This window comes from Astatotilapia calliptera, chromosome 16, assembly GCF_964374335.1.
Source record: "Astatotilapia calliptera chromosome 16, fAstCal68.1, whole genome shotgun sequence".
NCBI classification, from domain to species: Eukaryota; Metazoa; Chordata; class Actinopteri; order Cichliformes; family Cichlidae; genus Astatotilapia; species Astatotilapia calliptera.
The window spans coordinates 23,990,046-24,016,263 of NC_137437.1; the positions used below are offsets into that span (position 1 = coordinate 23,990,046).

At 38.0% G+C, this 26,218-nt stretch overlaps 2 protein-coding genes across 3 annotated transcripts in view; both read left to right on the forward strand.

Moving 5' to 3' along the window:
- The first annotated feature begins 1,470 nt into the window (after positions 1–1,470).
- On the forward strand, positions 1,471–16,852 carry LOC145420995 (uncharacterized). The gene is made up of 20 exons (XM_080290656.1): positions 1,471–1,796; positions 2,286–2,366; positions 2,489–2,582; positions 4,154–4,289; positions 4,916–5,034; positions 5,133–5,200; positions 5,637–5,807; positions 6,001–6,194; positions 6,484–6,602; positions 6,691–6,794; positions 7,723–7,869; positions 9,580–9,746; positions 9,941–10,074; positions 10,647–10,777; positions 10,962–11,126; positions 11,366–11,574; positions 11,825–11,958; positions 12,451–12,559; positions 12,996–15,590; positions 16,589–16,852. Exons 2-20 carry the CDS (start codon positions 2,301–2,303, stop codon positions 16,716–16,718), a joined length of 4,992 nt encoding a protein of 1,663 aa, XP_080146782.1. The 5' UTR covers positions 1,471–1,796; positions 2,286–2,300; the 3' UTR covers positions 16,719–16,852.
- Positions 16,853–16,934: 82 nt separating this feature from the next.
- Positions 16,935–26,218, forward strand: part of abca12 (ATP-binding cassette, sub-family A (ABC1), member 12) — a 43,422-nt gene continuing 34,138 nt past the window's right edge. The window contains exons 1-11 of one of the 2 annotated variants that reach the window (XM_026144647.2): positions 16,935–17,003; positions 17,196–17,344; positions 18,407–18,537; positions 18,748–18,890; positions 20,201–20,368; positions 20,543–20,757; positions 21,809–22,738; positions 22,927–23,033; positions 24,166–24,272; positions 25,288–25,487; positions 25,751–25,827. In XM_026144647.2, coding sequence (XP_026000432.2) covers positions 16,935–17,003; positions 17,196–17,344; positions 18,407–18,537; positions 18,748–18,890; positions 20,201–20,368; positions 20,543–20,757; positions 21,809–22,738; positions 22,927–23,033; positions 24,166–24,272; positions 25,288–25,487; positions 25,751–25,827 — 2,296 coding nt within the window. The remainder of the gene's footprint in view (positions 17,004–17,195; positions 17,345–18,406; positions 18,538–18,747; positions 18,891–20,200; positions 20,369–20,542; positions 20,758–21,808; positions 22,739–22,926; positions 23,034–24,165; positions 24,273–25,287; positions 25,488–25,750; positions 25,828–26,218) is intronic. The other variant, XM_026144648.2, reaches the window with a different exon arrangement.

Sequence of the window (26,218 nt, forward strand, 5' to 3'; positions counted from 1 at the left end):
TTCCTGCTGTCCATTGTTTCGCAGTTGTTGTTTTTATCAAACAATCAGGCTGAGTATTACATACTCAGCCTGCATAACAAATGTTAGTACCATAAAAGAAAGACTGGGTGACAGTAAATTTCCGCTCATACTCTGAGTTAAAGATAATGGAATGCACCATAATCTTCTTGATGCATGCTCAATCATCCAGGTAAGGAAATCTCCAAAGTTGATTCTGTTCATCTGGACGTAGCGTTTTCAGAGGCAGAAACATTTCGTCACTCATCTCATCCCACTTCCTTCATCATAGAATAGAATAGTCATGGTCAATGGCCATGAGCACCATTCACAAAGAGTTGGAGAATGGCTGCAATCACAGCATTGTACGATGACGAAAGATGCACCCTTAGGCCCCCTCCTAAATTCAGAGATGGTCTTTCCCTTTTCACGTAAATGGCCTCCTTGACTCCGCGCTCAAACCAGCATTCCTCCCTGTCCAGGATGTGTACATCCTCATCATTGAAAGAGTGTCCACTGGCCTGTAGGTGTAAAAGGACTGCAGAGTCCTGGCCTGACGAGGTAGCTCTTCTGTGTTGTGCCATCCGCTTTGCCAGATGTTGTTTGATTTCCCTGATGTATAAATCCTGGCAATCCTCCTGGCACTTAACAGCGTACACTATATGTTTGTAAGTTTATAAGACTGGGGAAACCTGCAGTCAGCTGAGATTGAAGAAGTCACTTGGATGAGTGACGAAACGTTTCTCCCACTGAAAAAGCTACGTCCAGATGAACAGAATCAACTTTTGGAGAATTCACCATAATGCAACAATGTCAATGTCAACATTTATTTTTCTCACAAGGTCTGTACAGGATGTTTGTACATTTGAAAGAAAGCTTCAGTCATATTATTCTTTTTGAAAATACAAGAACACAAATGAAATATGAATGTGTAAGATAATTTTTATTCATATGTAATTTATTACAATTGGTGATTCGATATCATTTAATTGGGCGGATCGTATTCCCTCTCAACATTATGTGGAAACAGTATTGTGTGTGAGTGCTAACTTTTCCCAATGGATCCCTCACACATATCATTGTGACTGTTCTCTGTGGAGACTTATACAGTAGCTCCTTGACAACACTAGATAATTAGGTGTGTAATTTCATACCTTGTAGATTTAATAAGAGGTTTAACTTTCACTGGTTATAGAAACGAAAAGAAGGCATTTAAGGTCAATGCAACCTTTAAATTTAGGTTTTCTATTTATCATTTAGGGCAAAATACAGAAACATTAAAAAGAAAAAATACCAGTTCTAATTCCGTCACATGCTTCTCTAAGCAGCTCTGGTTTTTCTCTAAATCTATCAGCTGTGATTATCTGAGGTAACAAGAATCTACTTAAATATTGTAGTAAGATAGGCACATAAAGCGTCCTCAAGTAACGCCCTTTCTTGTACCAGTGTATGCGATTTCTTGTTCTAAGAGATGCGGCCCATTTTTGTTGTTGTGTGCAGACAGGTGCAACAGGAGAACACGCCCTTTTTCATTCCAGATTTTCCTTTTCATACACGCAAGCACAAGACAAGCGACAGAGAGGTTGAGGTTGTCAGTATTGTTGTTGCTTTTACACTAACCGCGGTGGCATTCAGAGAGGGTTTTTTTCCTACGTTTGAGCGTGGTCTTCTTCTGTCTTACTCCGGTGAACAACTGATGGAAAGGGCTTCCTGCTAGGAGCCATGCCCTCCCTGGCAAATCTGCGAGCGACACTCACATAACAAATAATTTGAGCTATTAAAAGGAAAGCGGCTGCGAGGTGAGTGCGCAGTGGACTATTTTTTTGAGTGCCTATCTTAAATGAGCTAAACTCAATTACAACATTGATGTAATTTACATTTCTGTTATTTATTATTAGTTTAAACCTACCGTTTATTTCCGCAAGTTTGCGCTATAGACGTTAGCTACAGTTGATGAGACTTGTAGAAAAGAAGAAAAAAAAAACTGTCATATGATTTAAGTAACCTATATGTGAGCTACTTAATGAATACACTCTCACCAAGTTATATAATAGCTTTTTTTCGCACCTATCCTAAAATGTCAATGTGAATTTTGTCACTCTCTCTCCCTCTCTCTCTCTCACTTTTTATATATATATATATATATATATATATATATATATATACATATAGATAGATAGATAGAGATATACTGGGATCATGGAATCCCAGTATATCTCTATATCTCATAATTTAATGGAATGAAAAATATCATTTTTAACTTTGTTTCCTTTTTTTCCTTATTTTAGCCTCTTCCACCAGTGATGGCCTTCTTTCGCCAACTTCAACTTCTTCTCTGGAAGAATGGACTGGCTGTAATTAGACGGCCAGTGAGTGAGATTCAAAGAGTCCAAAATATCTAGTTAATTACCTAAGAATGAAAAAATGGCATTCTGCACATCCCTGAAATGAATATTATTACAAAGCTTTAAAATATGTTGTGTTTTTTCAGGTATGGTCCCTGACTCTGATCGCCTGGCCTTTGATCATCTTCATCATCCTTGCTGTGACCCGCCACCAGTTCCCTGCTGTTGTGAGGGAAACATGTAAGTGTAAAAAAATCAATTGCTGCTAATTCTGCAAACAAAATCAAGCCTTTTTTTAACCTCATATTGAAAATGCACAGCCTGCCTATTCCACTGTAAGCGTCCCTTACAACAATCAAAAATATTTTTTTAATGAGTAGAAGCTTTGTTTGGAAATATTAACTTACATTTTGCATTACTGGTGTTTTGTTTTTGTTGGGTTTTTTTATTTAACTTTTATTAGTTTTAAAGGGTACTCTTGAAACTTACCTTTCTGATAGTTATGTAAGTAATGACACAATATTAACTCGATTGGACCGCATTCTTTTGTTTGTCATCTTAAAGGTCAGCAGGTAAATACTTGGAGACATTCTAGTTTTGCAACCAAAGTAAACAAATGGACAACTAAATGCAAACATCAATGGTCCTTCAGATTTGAGCCTATCCCATCACTATTGACATGGTGTTTGTTCTGCTTTATCATTTAATGCCTACTGACATCACATTTACTCTGCTTTAGATTTGTGTGAAACTTTAAAAGGAGAGGCTTTTGAGATACCTTTGTTTTGCCACCTACAGCCTTTTTTAAATAACAAGGTTAATGGTTAACAGAGAGCCAGGTTCTCAAACAGCTTTCAGCCTAAAAAACCCCCACATGTAATCACAGCAACATTAAGAAATGGTATATCTAAATTTCAATAAAATCCTTAAAAAACCACAGGAATAACCTTCTTTCTCATGGTAATGTTCACCATGGGAAACAACACTTTTAGATGACTAGTTGATCCTGTCACATTTGGTGGTTCAGGCTTGATTGGCAGATTGGATTTGAAAGATATGTGAATTCACTTGAACTTTAATAACCCAGTGTTCAAACTTTTTAGTAAAACAGTCAAACCAATAGGACCTCTTCTTGCCCCTGAGATACCGTTTAGTGGGTATTTTATTTTATACCTGGTTGAAAGAGACACAGAGTCAGAATGCACCAAAATCTGACTGGTGTATAAACGTTTTTGGAGACAGCAAAGCAGTTCTCATTTTTAGTTTTAACTGCTACATGTTCCATATTTTTTAAGTAAAGTTACTCCATATGTTATATTGTTCCTATAGAACTAGCGGTGTGACTATACGGAATATCTTTTAGTTCTGAAGGAAAAATGCACCTATGCAGTATGTTCTAGCTTTCAAAACTTGCACGTCATGGCAATCAATCAAAAATTACCTGATTAAACACAGGTCATTCTGAGTTAATCTTTGGATCTCTCTTTTTTGTCCGATACAATAGCTCAGATTGTTTTCTAACAAAGAAGGCAGAGGTTGCGCACCGGTCATGAAACCCATGTACAGTAATGCTGTAGATGCTTCTAACTATTCCAGGAACTTCTCAGACAGAGTGTTTGTAAAACTGTTTCTCAGTATCAGATATCCTATTGTCGTTCACATTATTATCTTGAATTGATGTCATTTTTAAAGCTTCTGAACTATCTGCATTTGCCAAATGCATGCAATTACGTACCTAGAAACAATTCTTAATGAATATGACATTTTCCAGTGTCATCACTACAGCAAAACCTTTATCATATCTCCTCTAGGTTATGTGGGTCCCCGAAACCTCCCCAGCACAGGCTTATTTCCTTTCCTCCAGACCCTCATGTGCAACACAGATAGCAGTTGCCATAACACATCTCGCCTGGTAGAACCAACAACATCAAAGTCGAGGAAAGCAAGGTACCTTCTTCGTCAGTATACTCAGTGTATATACAGTCTATGTATATAATCTGCAATCTAAGTGCTAAAACATATTTACAAATTGCATATTTACTGCAACTATGATTTAAGTCAATAACCCTTCATATATTATTGTTTAAAACTACATTTTGAACTCTGCTGACTTTAAATCACATGGTCCCTGTGTCTCAGAGGAGGGACGCACCTTAGGATCACAGCATCACGTGACATGATTAGTCAGTGTGTGATCATGAAAATTTGGCAACAACAGACTTTTCCCTGTGGAGGAAGGGAAGGATCTTAACCCTTACCTATCACATTACACGTGCTAACAAATGCCATTATCTGGAAGCTTCTTTGATTTAAATTCCCTGAACTGGAATGTCAATGGCTGCTAGAAGAACCTGTTTGTCTACTTCTTATCTACCAGTACATTTTACTTAGGCTTCATTTCAGGGAACAAGAATATTGTAATGCATGGTCAAAATCAAGCGCCTTAAACACAGAAACAAAAGGTATTTTTAATTTAAGACAGAAAGATGAAACCTTTAGCACTAAAAGGGTCCTAAATGCATCTAATAGAATATATTTACTACCTCACCTGCCCTGTTATACCTGTACCACAGGTCTGTGACAGAGAGTTCTCCACTGGAGAGTCTTGGTCAAGTGGGGGATTTTCTTAACCTTCTCCCCAACAACTTCACCAATGATCATGCAGAACTGTTTAAACTGCTGGACAATTTGGGTACGTTGCTCAACTAACATAATCACTTTGATCTAAATGGTTATCTAGTATTTATCAAAGTCCTGCAGTTTTTCACAATATCTTTTTGCTTTTTAAAGGCACATCTCACCATGGAAGTCCTAAAAATGCTCCTGTAACGACTTTCTTCAACAGTACCAAAGATCAGGTGGGTATTGTGGAGAAATAAAAGAAGATACAAGGGTTCTCAGTACTAGTACAGTTTGTATTAAGAGCTGATTGATAGCATCTTCAGTCAAGTTTGAAAATGATCCTGTAGGTCCTGTAGATCATAGTCAAACCTCAAGGTTGCATTGCAGCAATGGCTACAAAACATGTACTGCATTTATTTACTAAGCACACTTATACTTATTTATGTTGTTACTAAACGTATACCCAGTCCAAGATTTGAAAGATAACTAGATAGATAGATAAATTTATGTGTCAAAAATATTCAGTTTCCCCTACAACCATGCTGCTGTTACTGACTAAATTTGGAGATATTGCATTTACAATTTCTAATAATGTTGTGTTAGCAGACCAGTTGTATATTTGCTAGTAATAATAACAACAACATGCATTCACCTAAACTGCATTTCTTGCAGGAGAACCTGGATAACATGCTTGAGTCAGCCAACCTGTTAAAGAGGGCCATTTGCACTGTGACTCTGCCCATGCTGAACGAAAGCTCGCTAGATGTTTTCACCAATGCTGTGTTCACTTTCTGCAAGACCAATAACACAGTGTTCGAAGTCTCACTCTATACAGTCAATCAGGTATATTTTTGTGTTTGCACTTGATCCTATACATTTTGTGAAATATAGGCCCATGTATGTTAGGTCGGCTTTAGTCAGCACACTGCAATGACACTAACCAAATGTATTCTTTTCTATTTGTTTTGTGTTTAGTATTTTTTGTAATTGAATCTTGCTTTAGGAGGCTTAGATACTTTCTCTGTCTGGTTGTCAGATACTTGAAGAATGGATGCTGACCCAACCAGAGGAATTGATGGAGGTGGCATGGGTGACAGTGACATTCCTCAATCAGCTGCAAAATGACAGCTTGCTATGGGACCGTCTTCTAGCTCTTCCTCAGCTCTTTTCAGATGGTTCTGTTGACCAAATGCTGAGAACACTGGAAGACATACTCAAGCACCTACAGGGGTAAAGTATTTTCAGTGATGAAACAGTTTTTAAAAAATAAATGAAGGTAGCGGAAGTAAGGGGTTAACGTAGTATGTCAGATTATTTTAAAGAATGGAATAGCAAAATCAAACCATATTTAGTAAAAAATAACATATCAGTACCTATTAGTGGTCAATAAAAGCTTGAAAACTGGTGAATTCAGCTTAGAAGTACTCTTGATATTGCCTTTCACTTTTTTAAACTATATTTCCAGTCCATACTATATTTTGGACTTGAAGATTTAATGCTTCTGAAATTGTCTCTTTAGTGATGCATATACCATGGAGGAAGATTTCCCTGAGACCAGTGGCCCGCTCTCCAAGTATGATTCATTTCTTGCTGAAGCCATCAGAGTGATCACCTATATCAATCATTGGCCTGGCAAAAGTAACTATGGACCATTTGCTTTACTGTAAATACTCTATGTATCACCCATGTCTGCTAATATCTGACAGTGTGCTTGAATTCTTCATAGATGTCACCATTCCCCTTGGAAAACTGGTCACAAATGACTCACTAGGAACAACGGTGAAATTCCTCGTAGAAAATGTTTTGGATTATGAGATACCACTGGATAAGGTATGCATTATCACGCAACAGTTCAGTAAACAGTACTATGCAAAGAAATAGCAATGCCACAGAAGGCAGTTCCTTTCATGTGAAAAAAGGTAATAGCAAAAGAGTTCTACATGTGCCTTTCAATACATTGCACATTAAATATTTTTAGTTATAAGGTTAAAAAAAGTCATCATCTCTTTCTTCAGGGTCATTAAGCTGGTCTTAGGGATTTAAATTCTAATAAGGAAGTTATTTATGCAACAACAACAGTTCCACAAAGAGGGTTGTGAGGGTTGTGTACGATTCATTTACACATTTACACAGACACATCCTGTTAAACTTTTACTTTCTTGTCTTTACTGAACAGTGGTAACTCATATGAAGAGATTTTACGTGAGAATGTCAGAGCAATGGTACAAATCCAAGTTCAGGAAAGTCATTTATTCAAACCACATATTTAAACCAACAACAAAATATTTTAACACAGTTAAGAAGCTTGCAGGGAGTAGTTGTCCACTCACTTTTACAAACACATATGAAGTACAACTGTTTTTCTCTTAGTAATTTGAATTTCTGGCTTTATTTTTAGCTGAAAGTCTGGTTGTTCCAAAGTGCTCACAAAACATTTCCTGGAAACTGAATTTCACAATGGGAATTAGAAAACAAGATTCAAATGAGGGAAAACAGAGACATAAAATTTGCATGTAGAGCAAATAAACATTTTGATAAGTAATATAGTGACTGTATTTGTTTTTGCTCCTTAAAGTGATATTACTCTCTATCAGACCATACTATAGACAGAATATGCAACTACCGGTATTAAGGATACTGCCTAACATTAGCTAAGTTAAAATTGTCTAAAGCATATTCCAGTTAAAGAACCCACTTAAAGCTAACATATATATTTACTTTTTTGGTTAACACTATCATCTCTCCATGACCATTGTAGGCTTTCGGCCTGATGTTGGACAAAGATCTGGTGCGTTCTTATCTGTGTGATAACAGCAGCAACATCTTGTGGTCAGCAACAGCATGCAGCTCAGGAATTGTGGACAAGGTTCTAAGCATGATCAGCACAGAAAAGGTGGCAAGACAGGTAGGCTAATGTTATTAGCATTAACAGAGAGAATCACATATATAAGAAATAAAATTTTCTTTTAATTCCTTTTCCATTGTTTTGATTGTTTTTTAAAATTGTTCCATATGCTCCCAACTAGAGCTGGGCGATAGAACGATAACGATATGTATCGCGATATAACTTTTACTCGATAGAGAAATTAAGCTATCGCGATAGACCTCGCAGCTCTTGTCCTCAAAGAGAAAAAAAAAAAAAAGGTCAGCCAATCCAAATTAAGTAGCGCAGAGCCGAACCAATCACAGCCGCAGCGTCACGTCGCATGACTTGTTACGTACAGCACAAGTGCCAAGCCGCACGTGTGTTTGTTTGGGAAGCAGCCAGCGGGTAATGGAGCCAGCGCGTAATGGAGGAAATGAGTGTGCCGACTAGAAAAATCAACCGAGCGTGACCGAAGAGAAAACAGATGATGGTTCCAATGCCGGAGAGATTGTCGAACGGAAGAGCCATAGAAGTTCCGTAGTGTGAAGGTATTTCGGCTATTTCAAGTCTGACAAAAAACAGAGTAGCGTGCACTGTAAATTGTGCCGAAAACAAGTCTGGAAATACAATAAACTGGTGCATGCGTCACACTGTGCGCCACGTTATTGTTTCGGTGAAATGAATTTCTACAATACTGTTACTGTTAATTCTACTCTCTGCAGTGTTTAAATGCTTACATATACACACAGTTACTGTCCCTCCACACATACGACTCGGTTCTGCTTCTATGCCCCAGCTTTGTTTACTTTTTCCCACCGAGGCTTCTAGACTTCTGATTGGCCAACATTTCTGCACGGTTAGGAATCTAGCGCCACCTGCTGCTTTGGCATGTTCATAGCAGCGTTTTCCTTCATTTCTGCCTTTATGTGTGGACGGGATTATTTTTTAAAACGAAAACGGAAAATCTCAGTTTTCAAAAATACCCGTGTACGTGTGGACGTAGCCTCAGTCTCTGACTGGAAGCGCTAATTCGTCATTCGGCTTTTGTCAGACTAAAGTAACTGTTAAAACTGTTTGAAAAGCTAAGCTATACAACAAGGAGAGATTGAGAATTTCCTTTTAGTTCTCAGTTTATTTGATATTGACAAAAGTTAGTCAGTTTTGTCTGTTCTTCTGTAAAACAAACTAAGATTTATTTTTAGAATTAATATTTTGTTTCTAAGTGGAATTGACAATTTAGTCTGTTTCGTTTGTTCTATTTTGAAACTTAAACGCTTTAGCGGCTGCCTTTTGTGTAGTTTGCAATATTTGCCTTTATTTATCTGAAAAAGTCTCATGTTCCTTAAGTACATCTACCCTGTTGAACTTATTATGGGAAATAAATATTTAAATAAAAACAAGCTGCTGATTATTTCACATTTTACTTGTGAGCAACGGCACATTTAAATCTTACAAATATAGTTATTTGGCTTATATCGTGATAGATATCGTTATCGCCTGAAATGAAAAAAACATATCGTGATATGAAAAAATCTCATATCGCCCAGCTCTACTCCCAACTTGCTTTCCCAATGCGACTTACGATTAAGAGCATGCCAAATAATTATTTGATGACATTCGAAATGCTTTCGTGATAGTAAGAAGCAACCACATCTTCCAGTCCACACCTGCACAGAAACCTCAACGGTATTCAGTTGGCAGTGGCTTTACAATATTGATGTTTTGATGAGATTCATGTTTCGTTCCCAGGTTTTCCTGGCCTGGATTAAGGAGGTTGCTAAACATGACGTGCTCTTTGCCAGAGGACTGGTCTACAATCTGACTGGATATTTCTCTTCAGGAGAATCTGAAGCCTCCAACATCACAAGGACCAGGCGCAGCTCAGATACAGAACCACAAAACGCAGAGGAAGAGCTGTGAGTACAGTGTTTTCTCCAATTTAAATAATACTAGTAGAAAATCAATTGAAGCTAAAATGACTGTTCTTCTTACCTTTGATCTGAAGCTGATAAAACTTTCGTATTACTTATTTGTTCTGCTAGTTCTCCTGTGATTCTTGTAATTTTGATGTCTTGTGCTTTAAGCTGAGTCTTATCATTTGCTTTGTTAGGTTTCTGAACATCGGTCAGGCAGCATTGGAGCTTGTACAAAATGTGCCTGAGGTGAATACGGTTGTCCAGGGCATCCTCAGAACTGGTTATCAGTCCATGAAGCTAGCGTCAGAGACCATTGACATGCTAAAAGGTATGACAACAAAGCATCATGTCCATAGTGAGGTCTCACCTGTGAGAGCATTTATTTGAAAATTAACATTACGGTGAATGTTTCACTTTTATTTCCAGCACTATTAAAATGGCTTTCCAATCATTATTGGTGATTCTTATACATCCAACAGGGAAACATAAACTAAAATAAAAATAAAAGACATGGGCTGTAAGAATGTCAGGTTTATAAAGAGAGCAGCATTTGAGAAATAGAGAAGCTTGTGCACTCAGCGGACATTTTGCTTTATCATCAGTTGCGTTACACAATACATACCAAAGACATGAATGGAAAAAGTTCACACCCTTTCTCATGGGACTGATGAAAGATGAAATGTTGAACCCAATAAGATTAGTTAGCCTGTGGGAAAGTACACACACACACAAAACAACAAAACAAGCAAAACTGGACAAAACAACACTTGTACTGAAGTGATATGTGTGTCTTTTGTAACTTAACAAAGTGTCTAAACTAGGAAAAGTTACTGATTTTATGGCCTAATCCAAAAACCAATTTTCTCACTAAGTTGAGTTTGGTTTGTTTCTGTCTTGCAGACATTCTAGAAAATGTCCTGGAAGATGCTAATGACCTTCAAATGATTTATCATACGTTGCTGACAAACCAGTCCGAGTCACGCGCTTTGATGGACCGTGTCCTCAACAGTGTGATGGAAGTAGTTATGAAGGTATGTAGGATTTATGTTGACTGACCTTAACTTTTAGCCTGTGAACAGGTTCTGTGTCAAAATCTGGCATCTTACACATGTGATCTCCGCTGTCAGTTGAGCTTTTTATTGTCACTTCATACATTAAGTATCTCCCTCAAGGCTTCCGCAGTAAATCAGATGATGTGTTGTTCTGTTTTACCAGGTGATGTCGACTGAGGATGTAAAATGTGAAGAAGTTCTGGCTTCCTTGGACTGGCTGTTATCCATCAATAGCATAAAAACTGAAGTATGGACAGCACTGATCTGCCCCAACAACGGGAATCTGCAACAAGCTTTGCTGATGGACTGGGAGGACTTGATTAAAAAGGTAAAAATATATTTTATGTGCAATTTGTGGTCTAAAAAAATGCTATATTATGTAATAATTTTTTACTACATTATAAAAAATAAACTTACTCAAGTGAAAAGCAACAGATTCTTAACAAGGAAGGCTTAATCCTATAAATTAAAAAGTATAAATATGTTTTTTTTAAGGATTTATTAATTTATTTTGCTTTAACTGTTTAAAGAAACAATTTCTTATATTGTTCATATTATAATCCCCAGGGACAAGATCTGTACTCCATCCTAACAGGCGAAGCAGATTTCAACATAACACTTCCCATGATTCTGTCTGAGTGGCACGAGCTGTATGAGGAGAGCTTGGAGTTTGCTGAGATTTTGACCGAAATGACAGAAAAGCTGGATGAAGAATACTGGATGAACTGGATACCCGACAACAACACCCAGTTTGCTTCTGGAGCTCTTCAAAACAGGTCTTGACAAAGTGTTCATTTTCTACTTGGATAACAACATAGCATAACAAACTTAGCACATAAGAAACAGGCCTAACATACGGGGGTTCTTTTGGTAACTAGATTTAAGTTTGATAAGACTGTGCAGATTTTCCCACTTTAGTAAATGTAATAGAAGAAAACAGATTTCAGATAATGTGCACAATGCTTTACAAGGTGTGTGTTATTACTTTACTGACTCAGACATGTTGTGATTTTTCTTTGCTTATAGTCTTGTGTGGTTTATGATCAGTCTTGGTGAAAGAATTGAAAATAGTGATCAGTGGCCACCGGTAAAGGACTACTTCCACATTGCTTACTGGATTTTGAACTACCACCCTGATGTCACCACTCAGCCAGCAAACTGTGAGTTCCTCTTCTCTTCTCTTCTCTTCTCTTCTCTTCTCTTCTCTTCTCTTCTCTTCTCTTCTCTTCTCTTAACTGAACTGAACTGAACTGAACTGAACTGAAAACTAACAATATACAAATATCATACAAATATATCTAAATACTGAAGAAGCTTGAACTGAAGCTTCTTCAGTTCAAAGTGAAGAAGCTTCTCAGATGAGAGGTGAAACGTCTTCAAGCAACTTAAAGAAGTCCAGACGCTTTTCTTTGCAAGCTCCTTTGACTACGATGACCTGGATGACTGAGAACCTTCACAGACATATTTTTAGACAATATGTGACTACTAAACTGTGTTCAACAAAAGAAAGGATTAAAGTTGTATTTTATTATAATTCTACAAATCAAAGGAGCTCAGTTACAAAATATATTTATTTAGTATACGTGTAAAAGCCTGTTAATCCGGTTTGTTCCAGTCAATGCAGCTAATTCCTAGCATGTGTTGCTTTGTAGGTTCTTTGAACAAGAACTTAGCCCTTCATTGTGACACTGGTTTCAACTGGCCACACTTTGTTCAAGCAATGACTCAGGCTCTGATGTCACCAAGTGATGCCCTTGTGAAGTAAGTGACAAAGATTTTTTAGTTTTGATTGAAATATACATGGAAATTTTATGCTTTAGAATTGAAGCATGTCTTCTGCTTTTTAAAAACATAATAATCAGTGTAGATAAAGAGATTTACGCTGTTCTGTTACCGTATGTTTGTTAAATAAGTAGCTACAGTGAGCTGCCTGTTTAACAAGCCAACAGGAATTGCTGTCGCACTGCCTTTTTGTAACTAGTAGCCTACAAAAAATGTTTTCTTAATGCATGCTAGCATAACATGTTTGTCAGCACTTTAGTTTGATTACCATGTTTTTTGTAGTGACAACAACATTTCGTATTACAGTTAAATAGAAACGCTCAATTCTCTCTGTTATTTTTAATGTTACACATGCATTGCTTTCAGGACTTTATAAAGTTGGCATGTTCTGTTTTACTCTTCTGTTTCTCTGTAGCTGGCTCAAAGGATCTGTGAATCTACTGCAACATGTGTATGGTGAAATATATACAAATGAGACAGCTGTATATTTGAAACAGGAAATCAAAGGAGGTGATGCCCTCTCTGATTACCTGATTAATCTGATGTATAACCTGGATGAATTCCTCAGTACAATCTCCAAGCTTCCCAATCAAAACATCACTAACCCAGCTACCATGACTCTAAACATTCATGCCCTGTTAGAGTCCACGGGTTTGTCATCACTTGTTCCTCTGCTCAGCCAAGAGTCTCCGCTTAATGCCTCCACAATCCTTGCTGTAGCCTCCAAACTTGGCAGGTTAAACCAGCATATTTTTACCTTCAATGAAACAGACCCAACCTTGCCTGAACTGGAAAAGCTGATAAGGGAGTTCCTCTCTTTGGAGGGTAACCTCACATTGTATCTCCCAAACATCATGGGACACACTCTGCTTACCTATTCTGATTACTTCCATTCTGATGAAGTGGACAGTCTCATAAAAGCAATTGAGCCTTTCACCAACCAGACCTCAGTGGGTTTTGTAAAAGCCATCATCAGTGCTGTGGAGCAGTTCAAGACAGTGATGGACTCTCCAAATGGTGACCCAACTGAGATCATTCTTGGGTACGTCCGTCAGATTCAAGAGTTTGTGGTTTCCCTCTATAGGCTACGAAAAATTGAACATGTCGTGTTACCAAATGGCCAGTACAGCACGGCTCAAGTCACTGACCTCCACTTGCTTTCCATGGACTTTCTCAACCTCCTCACACCTGAGAGCCTGCAGAACCTCACTCAGGCTGGACCAGATGCTGCCCAGGACATTGTTATCCAGAAATTTGTAGCATTCCTGCCAAAGGAAATCCAAAGTGATGCTGCTCAGTTTCTTCAGGATTTCAAGGCTCTGCAGAGTAATATAACCAAATGCGCAGCAGGCGAGGACTGTCTGGCTGGATTTTCAGAAATCTCTAAATTTCTGGATCAGATATTAGACATGATGTTCACAGCCAATGGGACTGTCACCATCAAAATTGGTCCATTTGGTTTGGGGGATAAAGAATATGAAAACATAGCTTCGTTGGTTTTCTCATTGCTCCTGTCACCAAATGATACTGCCGCTCTGGAAACATTCAAGCAGACCCTCCAATTCATCAAAGTGGTCATGAATACACCAAATGTTACCGTGTCCGATGTCCAGAATGCCCTTACACAGACAAACCTAACCATTGAGGACCTAAATGCTATTGCCGAGCTAACTGGAGCTTCCAACATAAATAAACTCATGTCAAATATAATCGGGATTGCAAATGTTGAGAGCTGTTTTGAACCCCAGAATGACATCATGGTAACAACCAAGTGTGTTACGGGACTCATAGATATGTTCAGCAGCTTTCTGACACAGGTACCTTCTCTCCATAACAACACAGACATCCTCTCCCTCATCCCTGTAGTTGTCAATAAGACTATCAATGACTTCACCCAAGTTAACTTCAACTCCGGTCCTAACATGGTTCTTGTAGACAGCTTGAATCTCACCCTAACTAATATCAAGATGAGCCTAGACCAGAGCCACCTAAACACTCCAGAGATCATGAATGAAATAGAAGTGGTAGAGGGTCTGATACAGTTGATTGCCGACATGCAGCCAGTAAACACCTCCCAAATGACGGACCCTGTGCAAGTCCAGACAGTATATCTAAAGCTTATAGAATGGTACTTGAAACGGCTGGAAAACATCACCAGCGATAGTGCAACCGCAGAGCTCCTTCATCCTTTCTTTTCCATCACACAAATGCAAGTGGCATTACAGCTAGCACAGACAAATTTCTCTTTGTTTGTTAGTGACAAGGTCCAGTTCCTAATAAACAGCCTCCAAGGCCCAATAGATGGCACCGTTGTGACTGAAACTGGCCAGACAGCAATTGAGATTCTTCAGCATCTGTTGGACTTAATAGAGGTCAACCTTGAGTCATGGAATAACACTGAAGGCTCTGAACAGCACTTCGATGCAACCATTCTGCATTCCATGGCGCTCCAAATTAAGCAGTACCTTGGTCTCATTGAGAAGTGGATGACAGAGCCCGATGTCGCATTGCTCCTTAGCAGTATGATCCAATGGAAAAACTCCACCATTGCCACCCCTGTGACAGATCTCCAATACATCCTGCAGACAGTGGAAAATTTTCTCAGTGATGATCAGCTGGCCTACCTTTCCATAATAAACAATATCACAGAGTCTCTAAGCAAAGCTGTGATGGTGGCAGAGCAACAAGGCCTACAGGATGAAAGCTTCATAGCTGCCATTGTAGAAGTAGTGCAACATGTTATACAGATCCCAAACATTACTGTTATCCCACTGTCACAGCAAGATTTTCTGGAAATTGTCCAAGAGTCAGTAAATCTCATTGTCCAACGAAACATGAGCTTCGCTTCAGCTAAAAACATCTCCATCGTCATCCTGGAGAAAGTTGAGAGAATCATCCAACAAACTGTACCAGAAATGGTTGCAGAATACATGCTTGGCTCACTCAAGTTTGTAAAAACATATTTTGAGACCATCTCTGAAGCCAATGGACAAGACAGCCTGAATCAGATGTGAGTTTCGCTACTTTACTGTACACAATTACCATAATTTTGTAACAGAAGGGGCTCGAATGAGTACTCTTTAACAAATATGAATCATTTCAAAATAGCTTTAAGAATATGGATTGCTTTAAAATAATGCCTCACAAAAACTAATATATGATGTATTAAATGTAATAAAGCATTAGATCAGGGGTGTCAAACTCAAATACACAGTGGGCCAAAATTCAAGACTGGAACAAAGTTGCGGGCTAACGTTAATATTTATTGAAAAAAAAACTTCCTCCAGATATAAGAAGGAATCTTTTCTTATGGACTTAAATAAGTTTTGCTGGAAAACTGAATATGGGACAAGCAAAGCTTAATACTAAACAATATATATATTAGCTGTATAATACCAGTAGGCCAGCTCTAATAATAATTTGGTATGGCTTCGAGGGCCAAATGTAATTAGGCTGCGGGCCAAATTTGGCCCGCGGGCCAGAGTTTGACACCTATGCATTAGATGAACTAAAAGCATGCTTTTGATTTACTATAAAAAATAAACAAGTGCAGTAAGTATCACTTTGCTTTTCCAGCACCCAAAATTGCTTCAAATTAAAGTTCTTAATATATTTTTAGCTGCAACAGATGTTTTAGTCTATTTTTACTCTACAAAAGTAGTCTGTAGTAATACTCTGCTTTCAACCTATTGCAGTTCTCTGTGAAATTTAACAAATCTGATGTTTAATTTTTCTAAGGAAAATTTATAGGTCTAATTGTAGTTTAGATCTTGTCCAAAAGTTCTCTCTTATATTTTATTTTTATTTTTGTCAAATAAAAAGGTTATTTTAGGTACTAGGGATTTTACATGTACTTCTAATCCTTATTAATGCTCTGAGATAAAAATAAATAAATTAACAGAATGATTGCATGCATGCAGTTCTACTCTATGCAATCATTAGAGAACACAAAGAACATTTGATAAGACTTGTTAAGATCTGAAATCTTGATTTGCTTTGTTTCCTAAGAATTTTCAATGAAATGAAGACGCTGCAGAGCCTCCTGTCACAGCAATCCCCAGTCCAGCCCTACATTTCTGCCCTCATTAACATCACTCAGGTTATCTTGGAGTATGGCCAAGGCAAGTCAGCTTCTTAATACCACTGTAGGTGGACTGCATGTTAAATCCTGATGAAATCTGATTGAGTGGAGGTCATATTGTGCACTTCATCATTCCGGCATTTATGCCAAAAAGCCTAAGAACAAGAGTAGATCAAAGTACCACAATGCTTCTGATATATGTTGTAAGAGTTGGTCGTTCTGCTTGCAGTTCCACATCCACGAGGCCTGATGTGTGAGCACATTTTTTTTTTAATGATTTCAGGTAACATGAACCTCTGGGCAGGCTTTGAAAATGCATCAGCACAACAAATCATTCAGCAGGTAAAATGTCTGCACTTTTATTTTTATTTTATTATATGTCCGGTAAAATTAGTTTAACGTACATTTATATATTGAAAACATAACATCTAAAAGTGTTCAATTTAAAAATGACATTTAATTAATAATAATTTTATTAATAATAAAAACATCTCACGGGACTGCACACTTATTGTTGACACTTTTTATTATTAGTTGGGCAAACTTGTGAGCATGTTTTGGCCACTGGTTGCGGAAGGCACTGGCTCACATATGACTGCTCCATCCCTGGAGGCTTTTACTCAACTTGTTCCAGTCCTGGAGACCATATTAACTGGGAATGCAGACCAAGACACATGGAACAAGTAAGTGTAATTATCAGTGTAATGGTAACAATCCAAATGGCTTGTTGTTATACAGCAGTTTGATATTAAATTGCATACCTGATGTGTGTAGGAAGTAATTTTGTTTTACAGTTTACATACACTCATCATGGGCATAAATTTCATGGCACTTTCATGGCTTTTAATAATTTCTTTGAACTGTTGTTTTTCCAGAGTGTAACGATTGTACTGTGTACATTCTTATCCTTTTGATAAGAATCTTTGATTAACTTTGAAAAACAGGAACTGGGTGCACAAGATTGAATAAATATATATTTATTTCTATTGTCCATTTAACCCCAGTAATATTTTTGTTAAATGTGCCTTGGGAAGTTGCACCTCAACCAAATTTTAGTAGCAATCAATAAGCTTCTGGTCATAATTCTGGCTGGATATTTAACCACCTATCTTGGCAGAATTGGCAGAGTTCATTCAAATTGATGGCAGCAGCCTAATGTTATCCTGTTTTATTCATTCCAAAAACAATTTTTTTGTTTGGCATCATTCAACTTTTGGAGCATCAAAGATTTTGAAGGTAGTCCTCCTTCTTCATTATTCCATCTGTTTTGTTTAATGTATCAGTAGCAAAACCCCCATGATCCTATCACCAATATGCTTGAAAGCTGATAAAGATTTCTTAGGTTAGAAAACCTTTCTTTTACTACTCCAAACCCATTTAATGTTGGGGTGTCCAAATAGCTTGTGTGACCATAAAACATTTCTTTAGAAGGCATTTGACTTTTTCATTTGGGCAGCAACAGATTTCAAGATGTGTCAGTCCATGGCAATATAAATCTGGCTTCACTGTGGATAGTGATGTGGTTTCCAGTTCATGGCAGCCTTGAGTATTGGGGGTTTCCAGATTGATCTTTGAATCTGCACTTGTTTATATATGTAACAGTTCAAAGAAATCATTAAAAGCCCCAAATTACCCTGATGCCCACGATAATTTGACAGTAATTGTAACTTGCTTCACAGTAAAGACTGCCGCTCTGTTCTGTGATTACCCTAAACCATACCTAATATGTTACTAATTTGTTACAGGCTTGAACAGATGCTGGGAACCCTGTTGTCCACCCTTGAAGGAACAGAGTTATTGGACAATTTAATGTCTGTTATCCCACAGTTTGAAAAAATGGTTGGAACTTTAGTGGAGAACATCCAAGCTGGAAATGGTGAGAATGTTAAGGAAGAACATATAGTGCCAGCTTTACTTTTATTTACTTGTTCTTTAGACACAACTTATGACTAATGCAGCACATGCCAAGTAAGAGATAGTCATTTCCTGATATGTCTGCCACTTTTACTAATGTGCTGTATTGCTGCTGTTTTGTTTTGTTTTTTCAAAACTTGTGGGTCAAGCCATTTTGTCTTCTTCTTTTCAGTGATGATACAAAGCCTTCAAATTCCCATCCTGAACCTGATGAGAGAAGCTGCACAGTCTTTGAACAACACTCATTACAATTTTTCTGAAGTCCTGGAAAAATTTCAGGTTGCCATTGAAAGCACAGTGCGGGCGGCTCAGCAGGTCAGTGTTCTTGAAAGAATGCTTTTTAGACTTGCTGTATCATTCGTGCAAGTGTCTCCCTAGTCATCTGCCGGTATCTCATTTATGGAAATGTTTGCATGTGTATGTGTGTGCGTAATTGCACACAGCAATGTCTGTCTTCCTTCCTTCATCCTTGACAGAAGTTAAAACAGTGAGGCTGTGAGGTTTTTCTCTCTCTCTCGCTTCTTCTCTGTTCCGCTTCTCTGCATCAGAATTTGTTGAGTTATTTAACTTTCGTCAGAGTTAGACAGATGTAGACAGACAAGATTCTGATGCGATGACGCAGAAAACATTTAGCTATGGCTAACATCAGGGTAGAGTTGTTGACTATATATAAGCTTTGATATTTTTTCTTTTGTTATTTATGCCAGGTAGGCATTATATAGTCTTGCTGAACCACAAAATAACACACACAATAACAACTTGTCAGCGTATGACCCCCAAACTCGACTTCTAAGTCTTATAGTATATACTAGCCAGTTGATAATATCAACATATTTTGCCTAATCCAAGATACCTGTATCAGAATTGGTCTTTTTTAAAATGTTTTTTCAGCCTTGACTGAGAGATATTTGAAACACATAACTTGATTCATTGCAGGACAACTACTGTTGCGCTTGTTTGCAATGTGCTGCTCTCTTAAACTTGTGTCGCAGTAATGACTTGCCTTTTGAAAGCTGTATGTATATACTGATATCACTTAAATATCTATTGAGTTAATATGTTGATATAGCATTTCTAGCAGCTCTGTAAGCTTACTTAAATTAGTAGACTAAAATAAGCTAAAGGGGTAGTTTAACTTAATGTAACTTGAAAACAGCTAACAAGGAGAGAGGATACCTTTATCCATAGGTAACATCTCAAAAGCTCACAAATTGACATAAATTACAAACCATAAAATCACAAGATTATATTAAGCACATCTGCTGCTGACTTATTGACTGTACAGAAACAAGTATTGGTGTGTTGTTAATGCTTTCCTGGCATCAGTGCATATTTATGTATTCATATCATGTTAATTCCTGAAAATGCTACTGTTAGATTTGTTATTATAGCCTACCTTAACATTAATCCCTGTAATAGACTTTTGACGTGACAGAAACAGTTGCTGCTTTGTAAATACATTTTTTTTTAAAGAGCAGCTTGCTTGTGGGTGTGTACCAGTCTATTAAAAGTGAAAATATCTGTGTGAGACTTCTGACCTTTTCCTCATTTCTTCGTCTTAGTAACTGAACAGGTTTTTTCCAGTGCTTATGAAACACGTGACACATGTTTTTGTTTTGTTATAGGCTAATGGCACCTTGGAGTGCAGTGAAGTTCTCAAAGTGTGGGAGACAGTCAGTGAGGCTGCAGGGTTAAGCCCTAACACCATGGCTGTGTGGTGCAACATCAGCCTGAAGCCTGTTTTGGAGGCCTATGCTTCCGCACAGAATCTCTACTCCCAAATGAACATGAGTGTAAGTGTAAAAATGTCAAATTAAGTACTACTTAATTTCACTTGATAGTAAAATATATACCGCATTCACACTTGCAAGTACAATTAACAGTTTTACCACTTGGGGTCAGTGTTGACGCACGGAGAAAGTTGTTGATTGCTAATGGTCCCTCTCTGCTCTATGTTGTCTTTAAAGCAGATGATGGGACCAACCAATGTGAGCGACACAGCTGCTAGGATTGTAGAAACTGTAAAGTCACTCTACCAAGTCAACACTAACAACGTAATTGTGATAAATCAGTTTGTCATGAATTTCTCCAACCACATCTCAATGCTGGTAGAGCAGTCTATGAGTCCTGAGGAACAGCTTTACTGGCAAAACCAGCTCCAAGACATGCAGTTGCAAAACAGGTGAGCTACAGTCAGATAATTTCACTGCTATGTGCAGTGACCATGGTTTGCTATGTTTTAGAGGAAATGTTTTTTATGGTCAAAATGGTCAATCCATCGAATCACTAAGTGACTGTTGATGAGACATCACATCTAGCTGCATTTAGACTTTCAAAACTTACTTGAGGAGCAAACTGTTTTTATGACCACAGCAAGTATGAGGAATGAGAATCGTGTCATAGTTTTAAGAGTAATCCAAGCTTTCAGTAGATCACAATCGCAAGATACAATCATAACAAAATGTCGTACAGCCACGTTAGAAACCCCCTGAACATGGTATCTGAATGTGGAAATGTTCTTTACATTCCCACTAAATTCTGTTAACAGTCAATTTAATTTTTATAAAGAACCACAGAAAATGACTCACCTATAGTATACATGAACTCACCATGAACTTGCCACTCCATTTGGTATAACAGCATTATCCACGATGCTCCAGTCAAACCAATTTGATTCATACGTAATTACACAAGGATGTGAAGTGATCACATTTGCATTGAACTTGATTAATTTAATGCAAGCCTGCCTGAAAACTGGCAGGCTTGCACAGATAGCGGCTTAACTACAATTCAGCTAGCCGAGACATCCTCTTAAAATTGATTTCCATTTATATGCCAGCTGCTATAATGAGACCAGCGTGGTGATAAGGATCACATTTTGCATATCGCAGGGAATCAGTCAGGTCTTACTACATAAGTCATAGATCAGTGATCACAGTGGAAACACTCTACAGTCTTTTTCATCAAAGATGAAATGGGAAAAGGCTGATGAAGAGGAAATATGTCTTCTTTCTAAATCTGAATGTTATATCTAATCATAGTATTGAAAAGACCAATTCAAAAATCCGTTTCATTATATTCAGTGAGTATTTTGGCTTTCCAATAATCTCCAGATTTTGAACTCATGTTTATATTTTTTACATGAGACAGCTTACAGAGTCACAGTCACATAGACCATGTTTGATGTACTGTGCTGCTTAACCTGACATTCAGCCAAATTCTTTATTCTACAGTTTGTCTTCCATCAAAATGCTCTCAGATGAATTGCATAATGTGGCCCCCGCCTTGCAGCCCTACATGGAAGCTCTTGTGAACGCTACAGGCTACATCCTGGACAACTATCAACTACTTCAACAGAGCACATCAGCCGAGGAGCTCCTCAAAGAAGCAGCAATGCGCTTCCTTTCCTCTGCAAACATCTCCTCTTATGATATCTTCTCCATCCCAGCAGGGAACACAACTGCATCTCTTTACGACTTGACAACAGAAGTTATCAGACTGATGATTAACATTAAGGTATTTGGTGATGATCCTATGATTTACCAAGTCTTGGAGGAATTTTTGAGATCCAATGACACAAAATTGATAGCAGAGAAGGTGGCCGAGTTGTCTATGTGGTTACACTCCACCGAAGCATCTGGGCTAGACCTGCTGAGTGAGGCTCTGTTCAGATCCTATGACATCGTAAGGCCTGTCTTGTCTGCCCTGGCCAAGATGAACACAGACATGCAAGCAACGGTAGAGCTCCTGGAAGACTTAGTAGGAAACGTTATTGCTATGTTTAGGCAGTTGGTAAGCACCGGTAATGTTCCAGACCCAATGGTCCAACATTTGAGTGACTCAGAAATGACAGACGGTTACCACACACATTTGGTCAGACGCAGACGTGATGCCTCATTAATGATGACAACAGACCCGATGAATGACTTCATAGACCTGTTCTACATTGACTACCCAACCATGTTCAAAGCTCTGGCTGTCCCTCCTACAACACCAGAAATTATGGAAACAGCCCATGTGTTCTTTGCCAATCCCGATTTGAGCGTTGTGATGAAGGGAGCTACAAGTGGCATGCAGTGGGGCTTGAATGCCTCTCAAGAAGAGACCATTGATGCTGCACTTGGGGTACTCTCCTTCCTCACTCTCCCTGACGTCTTTGAAAAGTAAGTGTTATTTTTATGTCCTTCATTACAGCTTAAGGTATGACAAAAAAGAATGTATCTTGTGCACTATGTATGGTGAGATCTATATTTGTTCTAGCTTCTAGAAACTTTCAATTTAGTTTGTTTGCCTTATAGTCAACTATTTTAAAAGCCTCTGTTTAACAAACAGTCCTTCCTATTTCCTGTAGGTCGTCAATGGATCTCCTCAAGAATGTGGTGGATATGCTTCCCGATGCCTTACCATACTCCGCTGTGATTAAAAGTTTCACCAGAGCACTAGCCAATGAATCTCAAGGTAACTCAAGGGCTCAGTTCTTTTTGACCCAATCTGGACATTTACAGTCTTCTTTGTCCAAGAGGAGCATTATGATGAGAAATGCACATTTATTAGTTAAACTAAAGTGACTTTACAATTCTGACTCCAGAGTGAATCTCCTTTTATCCATGCTAAGTCTAATTGTTGCCATGCTGTCAAGCTCACGCTGATGCTTCAGCTTGTATTTACATACCTGCTGGGAAGGTATGTACATATAAGCAACAATCTGCTATTTAGAGCAATGCCACCCTTTTCTTCAGCTTTTATAGCTTTTGCGAGACCACAGCAAGACGAGAATATATTTTGCCAATGCTGTTGCTATTGTATACATGATTAAAGTATTGCAAAATTAATTCTGGAGATATGAGGAATAAGACTTCACACCAGCTTAGCTTGAGCTCCCAAAGAGCCCAAGGCCATATGGCCATTCTCCAGCAGAAAGCCACTCAGCACCTTTTTAAATCTCATTAGCAAAGTAGAATTCAATCACTTATCCTGTCCGCCCTCGCTAAACGTCTCCCCTCGCACTCGCACAAGTGGACATCTATGACCTCCTTTTAATTTGCATCTGTGCTTGTGTGATAATGTTTTTAGTGCATAGAATCACTTTGTAAGCAGCAGCAGCTTCACTTCTCTGCAGCCCTACTCATATTTACTCATACACACACACACACACACACAGATGCACTCACACACAGTGCACTGTTGTAATTGCAAAGGCCTGTAGATGTTTAGCAGCCTGAGATTAAACATCAACATTGTCTAATTTTGGACTAATTAAATATTCTGTCATCATATCTTGCTGCCTGAGGTGGTGCCTTTCTTAGGGCTTGTCAGATGTGTTTTAATGCACGACAGCATCTAGTACTGCTGGCCCTTCTGGCCCCATCAGTCTAGTACAGGGTTTCACTTTAAGCACATCATTTGCTGCTTGCTGCCTGATGACGATGCCCCGTAATGGTGCAAGTTGTAATGAAGCCCAGTGGGATGTCATGTTATTCTGTCACCTTACAGACCTTACTCCCTAAGACTACAAACTCTAATAGCATCCCTCTCACTTTCATTTTCCCCTTCCCTTTCTCGCTTTCTCTCTCTCACTCACTGTTCACAGAGAACCTGATGCTCGTGCAGCAGATCATCAAAACAGCTAGTCAGCTTTTCCAGACCCTCCCAACAGACCCACAGTTTAAAGAAAATCTAGACCTCCTGAGATACCTGGTTTGTGACTTAATTACTCTGATTGCACACATTTATCATTAAAACAAAATGTAAAATAATAACTCACAACTGAAAATTACAGATGCTCGCTGCTTCAAAAAGCAAAACAAGTGTCTAGGTTCTTTCTTATAATTTAGAGATTAAGATCGTATGTGAGAAATTGGTAACACGATTAAAAAGTTGTTACTATACTTGAGATTCCCAGGGTTTTATTCCTTTTACATTGTGGAAAATACTTGAATATAATAGGTTGCATTGTGTGCTACCAATTAATAATTTTTATTTGCTTGGAAAACTTGGCATGCCAAATTTGTTCCTGCTGCACGTTCCATTAGCTAACCCTGGTTATGTGATAGCTTGTAATTCAAAACCTGGTTGAGAATCCTAATTACACTAACTAAAAGGTAATTATGAGGTAAGTCATAATTATACATGCTGTTACATCCCGAAGATGAGGTGGAAGCAGTGTGTTTCCATGGAAAACACTGTGTGGGTTTTTATATATTTTACTAACAGATGATTTAATTAGAACTACTTAAAATGTATATCCTTTTGTTATTGCAGACCTCACACATATAGTCTCACTTGCGCTGTATATACCTATGGAAATATAGTTTTTAATTTGATTCTTTATTTAGCTGAAGCCTACCTTCCCAGAGAGACCTGTGCAAACTTATTAAACTGCTGAGTTTAATAAGAAGCCACAGCATTGACATCAGTATTCCACAAAAATAGCACTGAAACACTTTGAACAAGCCCTGTTTTTTTAAGGCTAATAGTGAAGCTATCTCAAATGAATATCACAGCAAAACGGGTAATAGACACGCCTGTCCACCATGTACATTTCACACTTGCCTCTCCAAAGTGTGAAATGTACACGTATGCAGAAGTTGCAGTAAAGCAGAGGGAGTTTTTTTTTTTCAAGCAAACATGAAAATAATCATACTAAAGGGTTTAAACAAACATGAAAATCAAACTCGTCATTGCACTTCATAATGTGACTGATTTCTTACAGGTGTGTTTGTTAGAGGATACAGAGACTGTACACCTCCTGATGCAGAGCCTCAACATAGAGTCCGGTCAGCTTTGTCACACTTTCTTGCCCAGCCTAGAGGTCATAATTGAGGGTCTGGTGATGAACACAACATCTCTGGTTGATATCTTCTATCAAACTGTAATTGGGGACCCCAGGAGCTACAATGTCCACACAGACTGGTACAAAGATGTCATCATACTTCTAAGTTTTTATTTCAACGGTTTTCCTAGCAGAGAGTAGCACTTTCTTCAAAGAAAGCTGCTTTTGCAATTGACTAGTGGTTTATCTACCATTTAATTTCCAAAATACGTTGTATCACTGAATTGTCCAAGCTCTGTTTGGATAGTATTGAGGTCTGGAAAATTACATTTATATATATATATTTGTATATTTTCATTTATTGCTCAAATTGGGTTTGTCTGTTTTCTGTTTGTGATAACAGGTCTAGTGTGCTGAGCCAAAATCTGGGCTTTAACATCAGCAGCGTGAGCTCTCTCAACATTAACGGCACTTCCTCAAGTGAGATATTTCTTTATGTTGCAATAGTTTAAGAATTTTGCACCTTAAAATTTTTTATATGGAAGAAGGAAAGTTTCTAAGTAAAATTATATATACATTTTGTCCTAAATTAGGCGTATTGTGACCGAGAAGTATATTTCGAACTGTCAGAATTAAAAATGTAAACTTTTAGTCATGTATTATTATTTGTTTCTTCCTTGTTGTAGATATTAAACAAAATACTAATTTTAGCTCACCCTTCGCTCATTTCCATCTGATGCCACCACTTTGTCTTTCCGTTGACCAATTTTTCCACTGTTCGTATTTGTTGCTCGTGTAAACATCAAACCCACCATCTCACTGAGTGTGACTGGCTTGAAACCAGGTCTATATTTTTAAACATGTTTTTTTC